At 35.4% G+C, this 19162-nt stretch overlaps 1 protein-coding gene across 1 annotated transcript; it reads right to left on the reverse strand.

Moving 5' to 3' along the window:
• Positions 1-2684: 2684 nt before the first annotated feature.
• On the reverse strand, positions 2685-18975 carry LOC132099201 (CD209 antigen-like protein A). The gene is made up of 4 exons (XM_059505653.1): positions 18876-18975; positions 14396-14523; positions 3139-3248; positions 2685-3030 (listed from the first exon to the last, which is right to left on the reverse strand). The coding sequence occupies exons 2-4, from the start codon at positions 14474-14476 to the stop codon at positions 2898-2900; spliced, it is 324 nt and encodes a 107-aa protein (XP_059361636.1). The 5' UTR covers positions 14477-14523; positions 18876-18975; the 3' UTR covers positions 2685-2897.
• Positions 18976-19162: the final 187 nt, after the last annotated feature.

Here is a 19162-nt window from a genome sequence, read left to right on the forward strand (position 1 = left end):
AATTGAAATGCAACTATTTGTTTCTCAATCTCATGCCAATGTTATTTATTATACATCACACTTTCAAGTGTCGGTTCAGATCTTTAGACGTGTGTGTGTTTGTATTTTGCAATTTTTTTGATCAATTATCAGTTGATGTGTTGACAGCAAATTGCTTGTTCAATTTAAATGTGAATGAAAGTGTTGTCTCTATCATTAAATAAATTACATTAAAAAAGTGTTTTGTCATCTTTAAAAATGTAAAGCAGTGGGGTAACATTTGTTTACGATTATTGATCGAAGTAAAAAAAGAAATAATCCCTGTTGACACAACATGATTTAGTTGACTGGACTAGAAAATAATAGTCAAGTCAACTTAAAGAAATGTGACCTGGACTAATTCCACTCTAATATGAAGTTGTTTCAACAATAATTTTTTGTCAAGATAACAAAAAATGTGGGATAACATAATAATTTTAGTTGACTCAAATTATTTTTTACAGTATAGAGCAAATAACTGTGCATTACAGACTTGTAGTGTGTTCTTTAGGATCAAATAAATATTTAGCAACTTGTTTTGTAGCGGTGTGACCCTCTTTTCAAAAGTTATTGAACTGGATGGTGTGCCATTAAAGAAACCACATTATGAAGTAGTAGACATTGACCATATAAAAATAATTATTGCACAATAAAGAGTTGTAGTATGTTTATTAGGGTCAAGTTAAGATTTTTCAATGTGTTCAGGAACAGTCCATCAAGCCTTTTAAAAGCTATTGAACTCAATCATGTGTCATTGAAGAGTTTATGAAATATACAGTACAGACCAAAAGTTTGGACACAGCTTCTCATTCAAAGAGTTTTCTTTATTTTCATGACTATGAAAATTGTAGATTCACACTGAAGGCATCAAAACTATGAATTAACACATGTGGAATTATATATGGAATTATATACATAACAAAAAAGTGTGAAACAACTGGAAATATGTCATATTGTAGGTTCTTCAAAGTAGCCACCTTTTGCTTTGATTACTGCTTTGCACACTCTTGGCATTCTCTTGATGAGCTTCAAGAGGTAGTCACCTGAATACCAGAGATAGATAAACTGTACATGTGGCAAGAGGTGCAAGTAACAATAGCAGGAGAAGCCATTACTCACCGTGCTTGATGAAATATTCTTACCACAGTTGTTTGATGAACTTGTGAAAAACTGGAGTGAGAGAGAGGAGAGGAGAAAAGAAAAAAAGATGCATCACACCTGCTGTGCGTGCTGTACTATTCAGTAGCTTTAGTGTAACATGGAACTTGAAGAAGCAAAGAAAAAATGAAAACAGGAGATTTAACTTTGAGCAAGTTTGGAGAAAAATCGGAGGTATGGAAACATTTTAAACTAGTCGTGGGGAGTGACAACATATGTGTTGGCTTTGTCTCGTGCATTAAATGCGGCACGCTGCTCGCTTATGACAGCCAAAAAACGGGGACTTCGCCGATGAACACACACATGAAGCAGGCTTGCCGTGATGAGCTTCAGGTTGTTACATCAGAAGTCAAGTCGGCTGAACAGTTGATGGATTTAGCAGCGACTGCATCTGATGCTCTTCCTTCAGTCGATTATTCACTGACTTTAACGAGGCTGGACTTTAAAAGAAGCTCTCAGTCATTTGGGTGTTATTCTGGGCTTGTTTGATGTGAGCAAACTTTGATATCACTAGCATATAGCTGACAATCAACAGTCATGAAAATATTTAAAACAAAACAATTTATACTTGACGCATGTAATTGTTTCATATAGTCTTAGTTAATGATTCATATTTACTTATGCTAGAATGTACTTGATCTACATGATGTTGTTTCTTAATAAAAAAATATATACAAAAAATTGTAACTCCTCCATAATTTATATCCTGACTTCCACAAACAGAATATTTTTCATATTCTGAGTGAAATATTAGAGGAGTTTTATATGTGATATGCTTATACTTTCCATTTATATTCATCGCATGGTTCAGGAGATATGTCAGCTAATTATTGAAGACAAGTAAATCATCGTCAAGTAGGTTTATCGTCATACTGTAGTTGTTACAAAAAGCTGCAAGAAATTACAAAAAAGGGACACAGTTCAAAATAAACTTTACTGGATGTCCTGAATTATAAAACTAAAATCATGATCATTTTGGATCAATGCTGTTCATGTGAACATTTCTATTATTTCAGTGTATTACTGATATTATTTCAGTCAGTAGAAACATTGCTGTTGTTTTTCACATTCAGATCTGAATATCAAAACTAAAATCTGAATAATTTTGACTGAATATTCAAAAGAAAGTGATTTTAAATAGTTGAAATATTAGCATAGTTTTTGTTTTTATTACTGAATAATCTAATTAAAGTGCCATTCAAATAAACCTTTAGCAAAATGACTACACACAAGGCTTGTGGTTAAGCAGATATATTGTAACGCAGCTGCTTCAGAAAAAGAGAGAATCCAAGTGCAGTCATGAACATTTATTCAAAGAAACAAGACAAACATAAATCCAGATGAGAAAAATCCAAAGACGGACAAGAAAAACAGATCAGATTGGATCATAACAGATATTCATAAAGCTCTCTCTCTCTCTCTCTCTCTCTATATATATATATATATACTGTATAATGTATCATTTAAGAACACTCTTTTCACAGATCCATTTAGCCGTATCATTAGTTCATATCTAAAAATTCAAAACAAAATGATTTAACAAAGTTTTATATGAAAATGTTTATATTACAATGTTTTTTTTCTATTTATTTTTTATTTGTTTTTACAGAATAACCTAATTAATGTGCCATTCAAAAAAAACAAAACAAAAAAAAAAACAGGTAAAATGACTGACATTTATATGTTCATGAAGCATATATGTACACTTTTATTATAATGTATCATTTAAGGATATTCTTCTCACAGATCCATTTAACACTATTATTACAATGAGTATCAAACCATCCTGATGAATGAATATTAGCACAGTCTTCTTTTCCCTGATAGTTGTTTGGCTCTCCAGACACCCAGAACCTGCTTCAACAGATCAGCGTTAGTTCAGAGCTGCTTTCTGTGTGATATGATACTGACTGAGACAATCATTTATTAGATAATAATCAGTTCAGTTCAGTGATTTCTCACCCAGAGGTCAGTGTGCTGCCATCAACCCATTTCCATCTGTCCTCCACTTCAATATCAGTCAGACCAATCCAGAAAAGTTCAGAACCACCAGAAATGTTCTTCACAAAATCCTGAGAAGTCAAACAATAACAGGATTTATTAAACAAACAAACAAACAAACACACACACACACACACACACACACACACACACAGACACACACACACACACAGACACACACACACACACACACACACACACACACACACAGGTATATAGTGTTTATGAGGACAGCATGTAACCATTGTGGTTTAGAGGGACATCCCTTTCCTAACATCCTAGAAACCAATATATTAAACAATGTTATATGGCCTCTTTAGGATACATCTCACTTAAAAATGTTGTTTTTACATAAAATCATGGAAATATATCAACTGATTTTTCACAGGCTTGCAGGGTCCAATGATTTATGGTTTGCGGGGACATGCAGGTTTACAGGGACTAAACACACACAAGCATTGTGGTTTACAAGGTCTAACATAGTTTACTAAGAACTTCATTAAAAAAAACTGATAGACAGTATTTTTGATATGAGTAATCCATCTTTAGGAACAGTAGGTTTTACATTTTAAGGTTTGGAGCCTGTCATATTTTCTGCTTTAGTTCATGTAGCATGAAAAGCAATGTACTGGATTTGTTGCATGTTAATTTTGTTTATTGCACTGGAGAAAGAATATATATATATATATATATATATACAGTACAGACCAAAAGTTTGGAAACATTACTATTTTTAATGTTTTTGAAAGAAGTTTCTTCTGGTCATCAAGCCTGCATTTATTTGATAAAAAATACAGAAAAATAATGTAATATTGTGATATATTATTACAATTTAAAATAATAGTTTTTAAATGTATTATACTTTAAATTATCATTTATTTCTGTGATGCAAAGCTGATTTTTTTAGGCTCATTATCACATGATCCTTTAGAAATCATTCTAATATGATGATTCATTATCAAAGTTGGAAACAGTTCTGCTGCTTAATATGTTCCAGAACATGTGATACTTTTTTAGGGAATACTTTGATGAATAAAAAGTAAAAAAAAAAAGAAGCTATGTTTTTAAAATATAAATATTTTGTAATAACAATATACACTACTGGTCAGTAATTTGGGGTCAGTCATTTTTTTTCTTTCTTTCACTTTGATTTGCGATAGTTTGCACGTTGGTTTAATGAATATATGCTCAGCTTCTCCGTCTCAAATGCGTTTTGGAGGGCATTTACACCTGGTCTTTTCACGATCGGATAGCTATCCGATCTGAGAAAACGCATGAAGTGGCCAGGTGTAAACGGCCCCTTACAGACTTAGCGTAAACTCATGAAATGAAAATATAAACAAGTATTCTATTGACTGACAGCTGAACTGACAGCTTGCCTGTAGCAATATGAATAAGTTGCTTTAGAATATGTCCAGACCACTGATCTATAACAGGGAACTGGATTGCTCATGACGTCATAGCCGCCGCGCCGCCATATTAGTAATCCCTAGTGTGCGTAAACGTTATATTGAATTAATAGGAAATTGATTTTAATGAGAAAACATCACCTAACAAGTCAGCATTTATAAATCTGAAGTATCTCTGTACATTATTACAATCCAAACACCCTGGACATGTAAACGGTTATTTTTGTAATGTTGGGAATTTCCCCTACTTATTAAAAAGCTATGTTCATTACAGTAACGAGCATCGTGAACATGATAAACCTCAGACACAACCTCAACACATATAACAAATGACAAAGTGCTTATTCTGAAATCTGAAAAAAGATTTATGTTTTTATACCTTTATTTGCCTTGTACAGTTATTCATTGTTTATATAATTTATAGTGTTTTTATTCGTACAGTAGCTAACAATGATTTCATTAACAGCATTAATTTTGAAGCAAGTAATGATTTAAACGGTGGTTAAATTAACTATTTATTTAGCATACAACAGTTTACATGGAATCGGTAATAAACATATCAAATCAAATAAACAAATCAATTTCTGATACGAATACGTTCATCTTTAATAATTCCTGAATAATAATGTTCATAAAGAAATTTAGGTTTATTTTGTGTTGGATCAGTTATCTGTGTCATCAGCGCGCAGCACCTGAACGATTTAAATATATCGCGTATCCTGCCCCAAAAGACCGTAAACACTGTAGATAACACCTAAAATAAACATTAATTTGCATACACATAACATAAAAATGAGTCCCGTTTGACTGATTTGCTTCAAATTGAGTGATTTTAGGACAGCGGTTTGAATGTGTCTCAATGGTGCTCAGTGGTCCAGACACATTCATTAAAGGGATAATTCAGCCAAAAATTTAAATGATTTCATCATTTACTGACCCACAAGTTGTTCCAAACCTGCAGGAGTTTTTTTTTTTTATGGGGACCAGAAACAGTTTGGTTAACTACAATCTTTAAAACAGATCTTTTCTGTTCTACAGATCAAAGAAACTCCTACAGGTTTAGAACAACTTGAGTCAAGTCACCTTTATTTATATAGCGCTTTAAACAAAATACATGCATCAAAGCAACGGAACAACATTCATTAGGAAAACAGTGTAAAGGCAGTTCATCATTGAATTCAGTGATGTCATCTCTGTTCAGTTTAAATAGTGTTTGTGCATTTATTTGCAATCAAGTGAACGATATCGCTGTAGATGAGGGTAAATAAATGATGTCATGATTATCATTTTTGGCTGAACTATCCCTTTAAGTGTGACATACACTACGGAACCATTGGTTATTACTATCAAACAGTCTGTTAAAAACACTGTGCTTCAAAACACTGCACAATATGATTTACTTAACACAAGAATGAATCCAAAACACTCATATACTGTTTGCTTCATGCTTCAGAATATGTCCAGACACATTCGTTAAAGGGGTAGTTCAACTCAAAATGAAAATTATGTGACCCACAAGTTGTTCCAAACTTGCAGGAGTTTCTTTCTTCTACTAAACATACAAAAAAAGATCTGAAGAACATGGGTAACCCAACTTTTTCTGGTCCCCTTTGAATTCCATAAAGTCTCTTATGTTTTGAATTGTTTGAGAATCAAGAATGGGGTGCTCTGCGTTCTCACAATGTGTACCCGAAACTGGTTACCCACAAGATCTTTTTTGTGTTCAGCAGAAGAAAGAAAATCCAACAGGTTTGGAAAAACTAGTGGTAAATTAAAATTTTGAGGTGAACTATCCCTTTAAGCATGCCATACACTGCGGAACCTTTGGTTAGAAAAAAATGCACAAAAACTTCAGCAATAGTTAAAATGTCTAAACAAGACAGAAGTTTGATTTGATTGTGCCAGTCAAATTGTGTGAAAGAGGATAGAAAAGAAGACATTTAAAAACACATCTGTCTCTTGTGAGCTATACCCATGTTCTGAACAAAGTCTCATATGTTTCTCATATGTCTCAAGAAACAAGAATTGGGTGCTCTGCCTCTTGCAATTTCACATTCTGGTAAACTTGCCAGCTTTCCTTTGCTGATGTGCTCCCAGAGAGTGCTTAGTGACCGCTTTGACCTCTGACATGGACCATGGTCTTTGTCACATAGGTCCTTTTTTTCTTTTGCTTGTCAAGCTCTATAAAAAAATACAGTTAGTTAACATAAACATACAACATAGTTTAATCCAGCATATACAGTAAAAGTGGTCAATGCCAAGTTTGAACAAAACCAGTCATTCCTTTAACTAAAAAAAATTTAGAAAGTAATTTTTTTCAAATTTCCACGCATATTAACAATTAAGCACGATCAGATTTTATTTGCCTCTCAAAACTCAGTTTCAAAGGGCAAAACAAAAATACTTACAGCAGATAAATACAATAAAGTGTTGTTTCCTAGTACAATTACAATGGGACAAACATTCACATCAAATGTTAACTCAGCAGTAGAGTTACACTTACGGGACACTGCACTTATTCATAAATCACAAAACTACATTATTTGCATGTGCTTTAAAGCCTTGCCAGTTAAACATTGTATTTACATATGTTTCTGACATGCACTTTTTCTAAACAAGTACCCCCAATAAGGTCCAAAATTTTACAATTTTACATTGTTGCCAATGGAGGCAAGACACTGTGGTGGTTAAATGATTAAATCTAATTTAGTACCATAACATACAGGGTCCTGTTTTGATCTCTGTTGTTTTCTGTGAGCATGCTTTTGATATAAGCATTTATATAACTTTCACTAGCAAAACCAAACTGCTGCGCTAATAGTCTCATGAATAGTTGTACACAGAGACCAAGGATCAGATGCAATCAAAATATAGTTAAAGCAAACATTTAACTGAAGTGTGAAATCACAGTCTTGTATCCTAACGGTCAACCAACCCCCCCCCCCCCCCAAATTTTTAGGGCCAGCACTAGACTACAGCAATGCACTTCCATCATGCGCAATCAAACCTCTACAAATGATACAGAATGCAACAGTATGACTGGTTTTCAACAAGCCCAAGATCCCACGTCACACATTTCCAAATCTCTCTGCACTGTCTCTTGGTTGCAGCTCACATCAGGTTCAAGATACTGATGCTTGCATAGAAAACAGCCATGGCTCTACACTTTCCTACTTCCCCTTGCTTTTTAAGTCTACATCCCCTCCAGAAGTACAGACATGCAAAAAAAAACAATTTCCAGAAAATTTTTATTTACTATTCCAAGCTGGTGGAATGATCTTCCGATCTCAAATCTGTAACGCCAAATCCCTGACAATATTCTAGAAAACTCACCTCTCCCATGAACACTTAATTGCATCCTGCTAAATCAAAAATAAATAAAAACCTCTGCTTCCACTACTTCCTTAATTCCTCCCTATTCTACTTTGTATTTTTGTAACAATGTCTGACATTTGTAAGTAGTTTTGGATAAAAGCTTCTTAGGAATTAATAAATGTAAATACAAACAATTTCTTGATATTTGGAAGGTGTTTGGTGAAGCCATGTTAACAAATAAAATGGAGTGGATGTTAAAAATACAAGAATATAAAAATTACAGATTAATTTAGCATGTTGCACGTTGTCACACAGTTTCAGTTTTGTTGACAGTGAGAGGTGGTACGAAATTTGATAAAGGCGGCCACTTTGAAATTCTTTATGCAGGAATCCTGATCTCTCATATACGCATGCATTACCAGATCGTTTTATGAGATCATAGATTTGGTTTAGATTGCATCTGATTGGTGGAAAATGTATATTGTGACCAGGATATATCATATCATCCAGCCCTACCCTGTGCCTCCCCTGATGTACTCTGGCACTCCCTCATTTACATTTTGAAAACCTGTCTTGCTATATAAAGATAAGTCATGCAGACAGTACTTCACGTTATGGTGTTTAAGCCAAAATACTGATGTTGCTGATCAGCCAACTAATGACTGCTCAAATACGAAAACAAACTAACAGTTCTATGATTACTAGGGATATCCAGATCCGATCACGTGATCGGAAATCGGGCCCGATCACGTGGTTTCAGACTCGATCGGAATCGGACGTTACCTCCCGATCAGGACTCGGATATATATATATATATATATTCTCATTAATTTTTAACACATCTTTTGTTATGCGGTGGCACAGAGTTAGACCCATTTGAGTCCACACAGAAACAGCGACGTGTGCGGCATGACATCACTTTGTTTTCAAGAGCTGGTGTGAATAAATATAGATTCAAACTCAAAGGGACATGATAGTTTGCGCATGACCTGATATTTCATTCGGACCCAGGATACAGCGAGATGAACATCACAGAGCGCTAAACTCTCATGCAGTGTGTGTTTCATTCATACTCGAAGCCGGAGCGCGCTCTCGCGCTGATATCAGGATATTCCTAATATGGACAAAAGCGTCCAGCTATGCTGTGGTGCGCACAGGAAAACAGAAACTTATGCAAACACGAAGACATTAATATACGATCACGACAATAAATTGTTCAAGTCATCTCCAGCAGGTGATAAATAAAGTATGAACAATGCAGTGCTGATTGACATAGTATTTATTACAGTATAGAAACTATTCTGCATTATTATGTGATAAACAGTGTTTGTAGTATATAAACAAATCATTATTATTTGTTATTGTCCAGCATTTATAGATTTCTAAGCCAATTAAAAGCTAGAAATTAGAGAAAAAATAAAGTTGCCTATACTAGAGTTGTGACGTTCGCGAACGAACCGATTCTTTTGAACGGCTCATAAACATGAACGATGGGAGCCGAGTCTCGGCTGGAGGGGAGCCGTTCTTTCTGTCGTTCTTTTTTCCTATGCGTGTTTCACACAGATGCACACAAATGAGCTCCTCCGCGAGACAGAACAGTTATAGGGGGAGGGGCGCACCCAGCGCAGGCCAACCCTTTATAGCGTGATGATATTAGTTATTAGTTGTGCATGTTCATTGCAGCCCACTTTGTTATTGTTCATTGACTTGAAGGGGCTGATGTCCTATTTGCAAAGTTTACAGTAGTAATAGTATGTAGTATGTAGACATTTCCATTTTATTTATTCTAATTTTATCTACTTTAAATATTTTTTGTTTTCTATCAAAATGTTCTTGTGTGATAACAATGTTCTTGTGTGAAAGTGTTTGTAGTAAAAGCTGTTTTTCACAGAAATTCATTGCAGCCGGCTTTGTTTTTGATGTTTATTTGAGTAGGTATTGTATGAATAACATAAGTCAACGTAGCTTCACACACACACACACACACACACACACACACACATTTTGTACTAAAGGTAAATCCAAAACAGTGATGTCACTGTCTAAGCAGAGGGATTTGTGCAACCCTATGGAATATAGTCCACACATGACAAATGAGGTAATAATCAATATTTCAGAATAATTCAAACTCAGATATTGGTGTGTGATATCTGAGTTTTAATTATTTGGCTACAAATCTCACCTCATCATTCTTCCCAGTGATTATTTCCAGGATAAACTGAGATGCCTCCAAGCTGGCTTCTTAAAACTGACTATATATTTAAAAAGAGCCAAAAGAGCCGTTCTTTTGAACGGCTCTTTGAAAGGAACGGATCGCGAAGATCCGGATCCCCTCAAAGAGCCATAAATCCCATCACTAGCCTATACTACCAGTCAGAAGTTTTTGAACAGTAAGCTTGTCAAGGGTTTTTTTTTTTTTTTAAGAAGTCCCTTCTATTCACCAAGCCTGCATTTATTTGATCCAAAGTACAGCAAAACAGTGAGATTTTGAAATATTTTTAGTAGCCTATTTAAAATAGCTGTTTTATATTTGAATATATATCAAAATGTAATTTATTGAAGATCCTGGATCTGTTTTTTCGCTCTTCTTTATTCTTTTTTTATGTATTATAGAAGTATCGGATCGGGACTCGGTATCGGCAGATACTCAAAATCAAATGACTCGGACTCGAGGACAAAAAAACCTGATCGGGACATCCCTAATGATTACTGTTGGATCTTATGATATATTGTATCCGATTTTCTGTTTTTAAGTTGGTTTGGATAAAAGCTTTTGCTAAATGAGTAATTTCAAATGTAAACTGTAACCTGCATCAGTTCATCAACCTCAATGTCCATATTAGGGTTGGGGCGATAGATCGTCCGACGCGGATGGCTGATAGACAACACGGTCTTGCACCGGCATCTTGATCCCCCACCTTTGGAATGCATTATCGCTTTTTAGTTTCAACATCACTTTCAAGATTCATGATAAACTATTTATACTATGGAATGGCAGTACTAACCACACATTTTACAAGATATGTTTGTCAGGGTGGTATTGAGAATCTGCAAATCATTCACCATTGTCCTCAGACATCTCTACGTACACTGTGTCTAAACTGGACGCAACAGTAGTCATGTGGTGCCATATCACCTAAAGACTTCTACACTGGACACGACCATTGAAGAACATTTTAAGGGTGCTTTCACACTTGGTTCACTTGCCTGGTCCGAACCCGAGTTCGGTTGCTCCCCCCTGCCCCTGCCCCCGCTGGACTGTGTTCATATTATTTGAGTCCAAACCGCGGATCGCTTGCGTCATGAAGCCAGCAGCTGTTTACCCCGTTGCTTGGTAACAACAGTGCAGGAGAAGGTGGCAAATGCATAGCATTACTCTCTGCAATTTTATGTATTACGTTTTTGAACTGTTCGTTTTGTTTATAAAGCTTCGGTACATAACGGCGCTTGCGTCTGTCTTACAAATGTACTGAAAATGCTCGAAAGAACGTTGAAGGCGAACATAAATGAGATGTACAGCTCTCTGCTTGCAGCGCGTCAGTCACACTTATCTGGAAAGTGAGTGAAACACACACACAAACACACATTTTCATCAAATAATTTGTCATTAAAAGCGGTTCACTTACGCGATTTGGTACGATTGCGTTCACATAAGCAGCGAACCGTACCAGAGTTCACATGAAGCCTACCCCAGACCTCCGTTTTTAAGTGGACTCTGGTACGGTTCGCGGGTGCGGATCCGAGTACGGAAGACAGCGTTCACATCATCCAAAAAAACTGAACTCTGACGTCAATCGACCCCGGGTGCGCACCAAAAGTGCTAGTGTGAAAGCACCCTGAATGTGTGTCAGCACATCACAAATAGAACACAGCAGTTTACTGTCAGGGATTTGTGGTGTCATGCTTTCAGTCAAGACTGTATCACTAATTATAATGAGTTCTATTGACTGATAGTTGGATGTTAAATTGTCCAAGAAATTATCACGATAAACGATATTATTGCCGTTCTAAGATCAGTTTCAACTAATATAATGATAATGGCATAATAACACAGGTACACCTTTTCAGAGAGCAATAATCTTTTATTTTATCTTATGGCAGATTCAGAGCAAGAAATACTAACATGTTGACTTTGTGTGACTTAAAATTAAGTGAAGTGAAGTGAAGTGAAGTGACATTCAGCCAAGTATGGTGACCCATACTCAGAATTTGTGCTCTGCATTTAACCCATCCGAAATGCACACACACAGAGCAGTGAACACACACACACACTGTGAGCACACACCCGGAGCAGTGGGCAGCCGTTTATGCTGCGGCGCCCGGGGAGCAGTTGGGGGTTCGATGCCTTGCTCAAGGGCACCTAAGTCGTGGTATTGAAGGGTGGTATTGAATTAATATTGTATGTTATATTATGTTTATATGCCAGTTAGGGATGCTCTTATTGACTGTTTATCCGTTATCCTTGTAACCATAGACTGTATAAAAACAGGTTGTAACGGATATCGCAGCTGATGGATGCTTAGCAACAACAGACGACGCAGCACAACTGCCCGAGCGCTTTGGAAATAAGAAGAAAACGCGCTGTGTGTGTGTGTGTGCTCAACATTAAGCTTTGAAATGTGCTAAATCAGCCAAAAAGTTACTTGTCCAGGACATTTTTTTTGGGTTGTGATGTAAATGCTATTTATTCAGAAGCACTTTTCTCATCAATGTTCAGGCCTTATATTAATCTGCATAATTGTACTTTCTGCCCACCTAAGTTGATTTCTAAGACCCTTTTTATCTGCCACATGTATGTTCTTTTTGTTTTTTAATATATCTGTTGGTTCCTGTGTTTAATTTGGCCTAATTTTCTTTGTTCCCATTTTCGCACCACACTGACATAATGCCTGCCAATTAAACTTTTTATACAGACACTGCCAGCAAGGTTATACTTCATTAATACATGAGTAAAAATAAATGGTACAATCTAAATGCCATAATATGATCTTTGCCAGGGCTGAAAATATTTTTGATACAACTACTATACATAAATGAATAAAACATATACAGATTACAGTATTCTTCTAAGCATTACATATAGAATGCAAACTTACCTTTAATTCCATCAGTATATTTTGAAAGAAGGGTGTGTTTATCTCTTCCTGGATGAAGGTGTGTTTCAGCATCCTGAGGAGGAGAAAGCCCTGCCTCTGGAGCTCTTCCTGCTGTTCACTCAAATTCACACATTTGATAGTCAGTTAGTCAGAAGAAGTAGTTTAGATCACTAATATTGTGTGATTATCAAGTTTGTATTAATCAAAAAGCATGTCTAATTAATTAAAATCATTAAACTTATACAATTTCACATCAATTTATTAAAAGTTGAACAACAATCATACGAACATTACTGTCTTCAGAATTTTCGATATCATTTTGATTTCATCTTAGGCTACATATAACTGTTAATTTGTGAGCTCCATAGAGTTGAAAGTTGTAGAATATTGTTTGACATGTAATGTTACTTGGATAGTTTTAGGGATAATGTTTCTATGATAAAAAAAAGAAAAAAACCTTCCTGGCTGATTGATATATTCCCACAAAATACAGAAATCATAATGAAATCGTACAGTTCAGATAAATCAATGCCGCTTTAACTGAAGCAATGGAAAGAATGACCTCAAAATGGTGACTCATTCGTCAATTAGGCGTCGACGTTTCAGATTCTATCAGGTACTTGATGAAATTGTTTCTTTAATATTGATTTATTTAGTATTAATTTCTACAGACAGACGTGTGGTCAGAACTGTGCTGTACACACAGAGGGCGCTGAGGAGAAGCGGTGGCCTGTAACGATCGATCTCCATCATTACAAACTCTTAATACAAAAGCAACATATATTTCTAAATAGATTTAAATGGAGATACGAGACATTTACGAAGTCTTTGATCATGGTTGCTAAATAGCTAAATTATTATTTGCTCGTATGAGTTTCAACTGAGGTAAGTAATGCTGGAACTTTTTTATTCACTTTACAAAACGTAGTAGATTAATGTATTCAAAATGCAAAGACGATATTTACATAGACATAAAAAGAAGTAAGACAACGGATATTTTTTTTCAAAGGCACAGATTACTTACTTGGTCTGTCTCTGATGCAGTCTGGATATCTTCAGGGAAAAAATGATTGACATCCCAGAACTACCGTCCATACACATACACATTGTGGTATATATGGTCTTTTTTTATTATTAAAAACTTAATAGGGAGCATTATTTTGAGTCAGAAAACAACATAATAGCTTCCAGAATTACGAGGACACCGAAATGTCTTTGTAAACCAAATGTCCTTGTAATGCTGGTGAGTAACCTGACATTTTGTCCTCATAAACCATATATTCAACACACACACACACACACACACACACACACACACACACACACACACACACACACACACAGACTCTCTCTCTCTCTCTCTCTCACACACACACACACACACACACACACACTGACTTGTTCCTCTCTGTTGTTGATGATGATCAGATCTGCTTCTCTCTCTCTACAGTATCTTCTGCTCTCATCCCAGTTCTTCATCTCAGAGGAAAAGAAGTAAAGACTGGATTGATGGCACTTCCATCCATCTATAAACACAACCAGATACGCCATGAACTAAACTCTGATCCACACCAAGTTAAAAAGGTTATGATAGTCTTAGTAGAGGTGTTTAAGTTATTTCAGTTGTTTGTAATATGCTGTTTATATCTTTTACATTTGTCACTGGATCAGATACTGTGATTATTATAGGACTATTATTTTATTCATAATGCCATGCAGAAACTAAATGCAGTTATTCTTGCTCCCTGTCCCAAATGCTAATTCTGTAACAAGAGATTTTTTGCACCATTGGAGCAATTCAAGTGTGAAAGTTTGCAGTTTTTCTTGATTGCTAACACTATAACTGATTCATTTGGCCCAATTTTCCAAAACATTCTTGAAACAAAAATGTGTTTCTCAAAAAATGTAACACATTTCATGTGTTTTCACACACGTACAAACTGGCTCAATGTTTTTTGTTAAACTCTACAACAAATGTCCTCATTATAAACAGGTTTAACATGTTCTGATTCAGAAAACACAAACACAATAGAATTACCTCAAGCATCACAATATAAAATTTATTAAAAATAACACGCAGTGGAAAATAAACTCTTCTTAATGCTTATTGCTGAACTGTATCTGCACCCTTGGTTTGTGTTGTATTCTGTCATATACATTGACCTCGGTCCCAAAAGGTTTCTGAACTGATCTCACTCGTGTTCTCTTGGCAGTGAAGTACTCAGGCCATCCTTAAAAATATTCTTGTTTGCCGTAACCAATTTAGCACCGACTCAATTTTTATTTTTTTTTGCTTTTAGTCCGACCGACTTGCCGATTGTAAATTTGCGTTAAGACCGACCATTTTTTTTTTTACTCTTCAAACAACTAATACAAACGCAATAAAATACTATTAATTATATTTAAGTAAGTATTGTAAATATATAAATTGCCTTGGCCTACATACAAATGAAGGCTATCTTATTTAATAATAAAAAAAACCCTGTGACGTCATCTGTGTTTACACGGATGTCACACTGTGTCCTGTGCGTTCGCTTCGTCTCATACTCTCACTCACTGTCAGAGTCAACGGTTCGCGCTTGGTAATGATGGCTGCGGCTGCAGTAAACTAAATGTTCACGGTCACTGTTTAAAGTCATACGGGTTCAGGCACCATAATACATCTAAAACATTCATTAAAACAGCTCGACACCGCTTTAACTCCCATCTCCTTTTTTTTTTTTTCCGCATCTCTTCTCCTCTCTAGTCTAAAGCCGTGACCGTGTCGACTGTCACTTTATGTTCGAAAATCTATTGCACGAATCAAGCACGAATCAACCAACACAAGTTTCGAAAACGAAAATAAGAAAATGATTATAACGACCTTTTCTCGCAGCGCGTCCAGGTTTATTTTTTTTTTTGAACAGGCGTCACAGAGCAACTGCAGCTTCGGACAAACACGCATAACAGCAAATAATACTTCTGCACAATGTTTCTCTTTTTACAACAGAAATCTGAATTCAGCCGGTATTCAGTCTCATACAGTTTCGGGCTTGGATCGCCTAGGGCTGTCAAAATAGCTGAAAAAAATTAATTCGATTTTTTTTTACTTAAATATGATCAAAATTTGAATTTTATTCGAATTTTAAATGCATAATTTCAGTTCGGGTGAAGAAAAGCTTTTTGCTTCTCTTCTAAGGCTCAAAATAGCGCATCGAGCGAAATATTACTGCATGTTTATTCAAAGCATTAGAATACATGACTGAAAAAAACATAATATTTAAAATAATGTTTATGAACCAATTATTATTTAGTTGCTTAAAGAACTATAAACAAAACCGCATCATGTATGCATGCATTGTTAAATAAATAAAAAGGGCGGAAAACCAGTCACACAGGATACATTTTATCATTTAAAAACATGAGATGCGCGAAATATGCATTCTGTGTGAACGGCTTGGTTTCAGTTTTGATGTAAACAAGATCTTCTCCACATTGATTTTTTTTTTTTAAGTGGCTTCAACTGGATAGGCTAACATAACCTTATAATGCAACGACACATATATTGTCATCGCATCTTGTGCGCGTACACGAGGTGAAAGATGAGAAAGCAGATCCTGCGTGTCGAGCTCGTCCGCCTTTGAAAGTTGTATAATATAAATATTTTTTTTGATAGCCTAAGAAAATCGCCTATGCGATTTTGTTGTTGTTGTTGAAAGCCTGCAGTAAATGTTTTGCATTATGGCAGTCACTCTGCTTATTGTTTTTCGAGAATGTTGCACTCCTGTTTGTCATTGTGCACAGGGGCGTAGTTTATGGGGGGGATGGGGGGGAGGTAAGCCCCCCAATATTCAAATCCATCAGTTACAACCCCCCCAATATTTCAACATGAAAATCACAGTAGATCAAATGAAAAATATATTATTAAAAAATAGAATTCATTTATTTTGTAAAAATTATTTTGTTCCTAATCAAATATGAGTATGTCATAATAAATCAGACAAAAATACTCCCCCTCCATTGAACCGATTGGTAACGCCCAACCAATGAGTCGCACTTTCACCAAAACAAGCGAGTGGTGTTTGAATGGGAGAGCACAGGGTTAATGTTAGCGCCAAAAATGAAGAGAAGCGCTGCACAGCGGACTATATTTAACTGCTGGTCAGAGAGGGATGCAAAAAAAAATACAGCATGTACTGAGAATGAGGTATGAGAATATTGTGTAATAGTTAGTACACACCACATATATTTTAGCTAGCTAATCCATTGCAATGTATTTAGCTATAACTATCAGTATAACAAGATACCAAAGCAGCTGTCTGTTTTGCTAGTATATTTTTCAATAGTGTCTGTAATTATCAACGACAAAAGTATTCATATCGGTGTTTGTTTTCTTACTAAATTAATCTGACTTTTGAACGAATTGGATGAATTAACGATTTAAGTGGCTAACTCATTAAAACAGTGAAACGCTGCCGCCTACTGGCTGTTACAATACTTAATTTCTTTCTTTTGATAATCTCTGCTATGTTAGAATTTTATGAATGATGATTATACACAAATTTTAATAACGTTATGAGGTTTATAATCTCTTAACATGTTTTTATAACAGATTCGAGGTAAATATAGCTGCAGGGTAGAAAAGTCAGCAGAGGGAGAGGAGGAGCAGGTGATCTGGTAAAGAAGATGCCATTCAATCAATAAAATAAAATAAAATAGGAAACAGTATAGAAAAACAGCAGTTTTGTAAAGTTAGGCTATACATTAATGCCTTTAATGTTTTAAAGATGTGTTTCCCTTTAGAAAAAAAATTAAAATGCATTAAGGTGGACTGTAAAAATCTTAAAATAAATGTCTAGATGTTGTCTCTTTCATATTTGTATATGTTGAATTTGTAATCAGTTAAAGCATGTTGCCAGATAGATAGATAGATAGATAGGAAGAAAGAAATTATCCAATAACAATACACATAAAATTATTATTATTTTTTTTAAATAACGGGCAGCATACAACGTTCAACCCCCCCCAATGTTCAAACCAAATCTACGCCCTTGATTGTGCACGTAACTTCACGCCAATAAATCATCAGAAATATTGGTCTTTACCAATATATTGAATCTTTACATTCCTCCTGCCTGTTGTCCGTGGATTTACCTATATTATTTGCCGTATAAAACTTTAGACATGCAAAATCGATTTTACAATCGATTCAATGAACACTCGTCACTCAAATCAAACAGGATTTTTTTCACAAAAGTGACAACCCAAGAAAGCAAAGTAAACGTTCTCTCATTTGTAGGTTGCATTGATACGTCGCGGTGGATGCAAATAAAACAGTACCTCATTTTTTCTCACACCTGAAATTCATGCAATAAACATGTTATTGACAAAGATTTAAATTTGTTTGTTGTCTATATAGCCTGCATCAAAATGAGGTTTGCAATGATGCGCCCGAAGGCACGGGTTGAAGACCCAGTCAGTGACGTCACGATATGCTAATTTGTTTAAATTCATACCGACGTCATCACCATCACAAAAATTTACTTTTTTTTTTTTACATTGAAACTTGAAAAAAAAAAATAGACCGACCTACCGACTCTTTTTAAAAAAAAAAATTACTGTTACTGCAAACCAAAATATTTTTAAGGATGGCCTCAGTGTATTTGACCGGTTTGTGTCTCATCTGAGGCCAAACTTTGAATAAAAGAGAATGTTTTTGACTACAATATTTGATTTTGAACTGGAAGTGTAAGTTTGTACAAGTTGGTGTGTAGTTTTGAGATTGTGTTTGTAGTTGTGAGTAAATGCGAGCATTAGCCACATGTCAGATCCAGTACAGTCCACTTTCAAATCTGAGTCTGCTTTAGAGCAAGTTACCTGTTAAACTGAAGAAACTTACCCGCAAACTTCTTCTGAAGATCATTTATTTTTGATTTCAGCTGGTCTCTCTCTTCGGTGAGGTTGGTGATCTTAGTTAGCAGCTCTTGTGTGTAGTTTGTGCTCTTTGTTTGGATGTGGGCAAACAGTATAATGCGTGCAGTCATCAGAAGAACATACATCAGCCCCAAACACACACCAGCTGCTCTGGAGCTTCTGATCATCACACCATCACTTCCTGACCATCAACAAACATGACTTTATTATCTTGATTTATCCACTTCACACAGCATACAGCAACTAAATCAT

The sequence above is a fragment of the Carassius carassius genome, chromosome 22 (genome assembly GCF_963082965.1).
Source record: "Carassius carassius chromosome 22, fCarCar2.1, whole genome shotgun sequence".
NCBI lineage: Eukaryota > Metazoa > Chordata > Actinopteri > Cypriniformes > Cyprinidae > Carassius > Carassius carassius.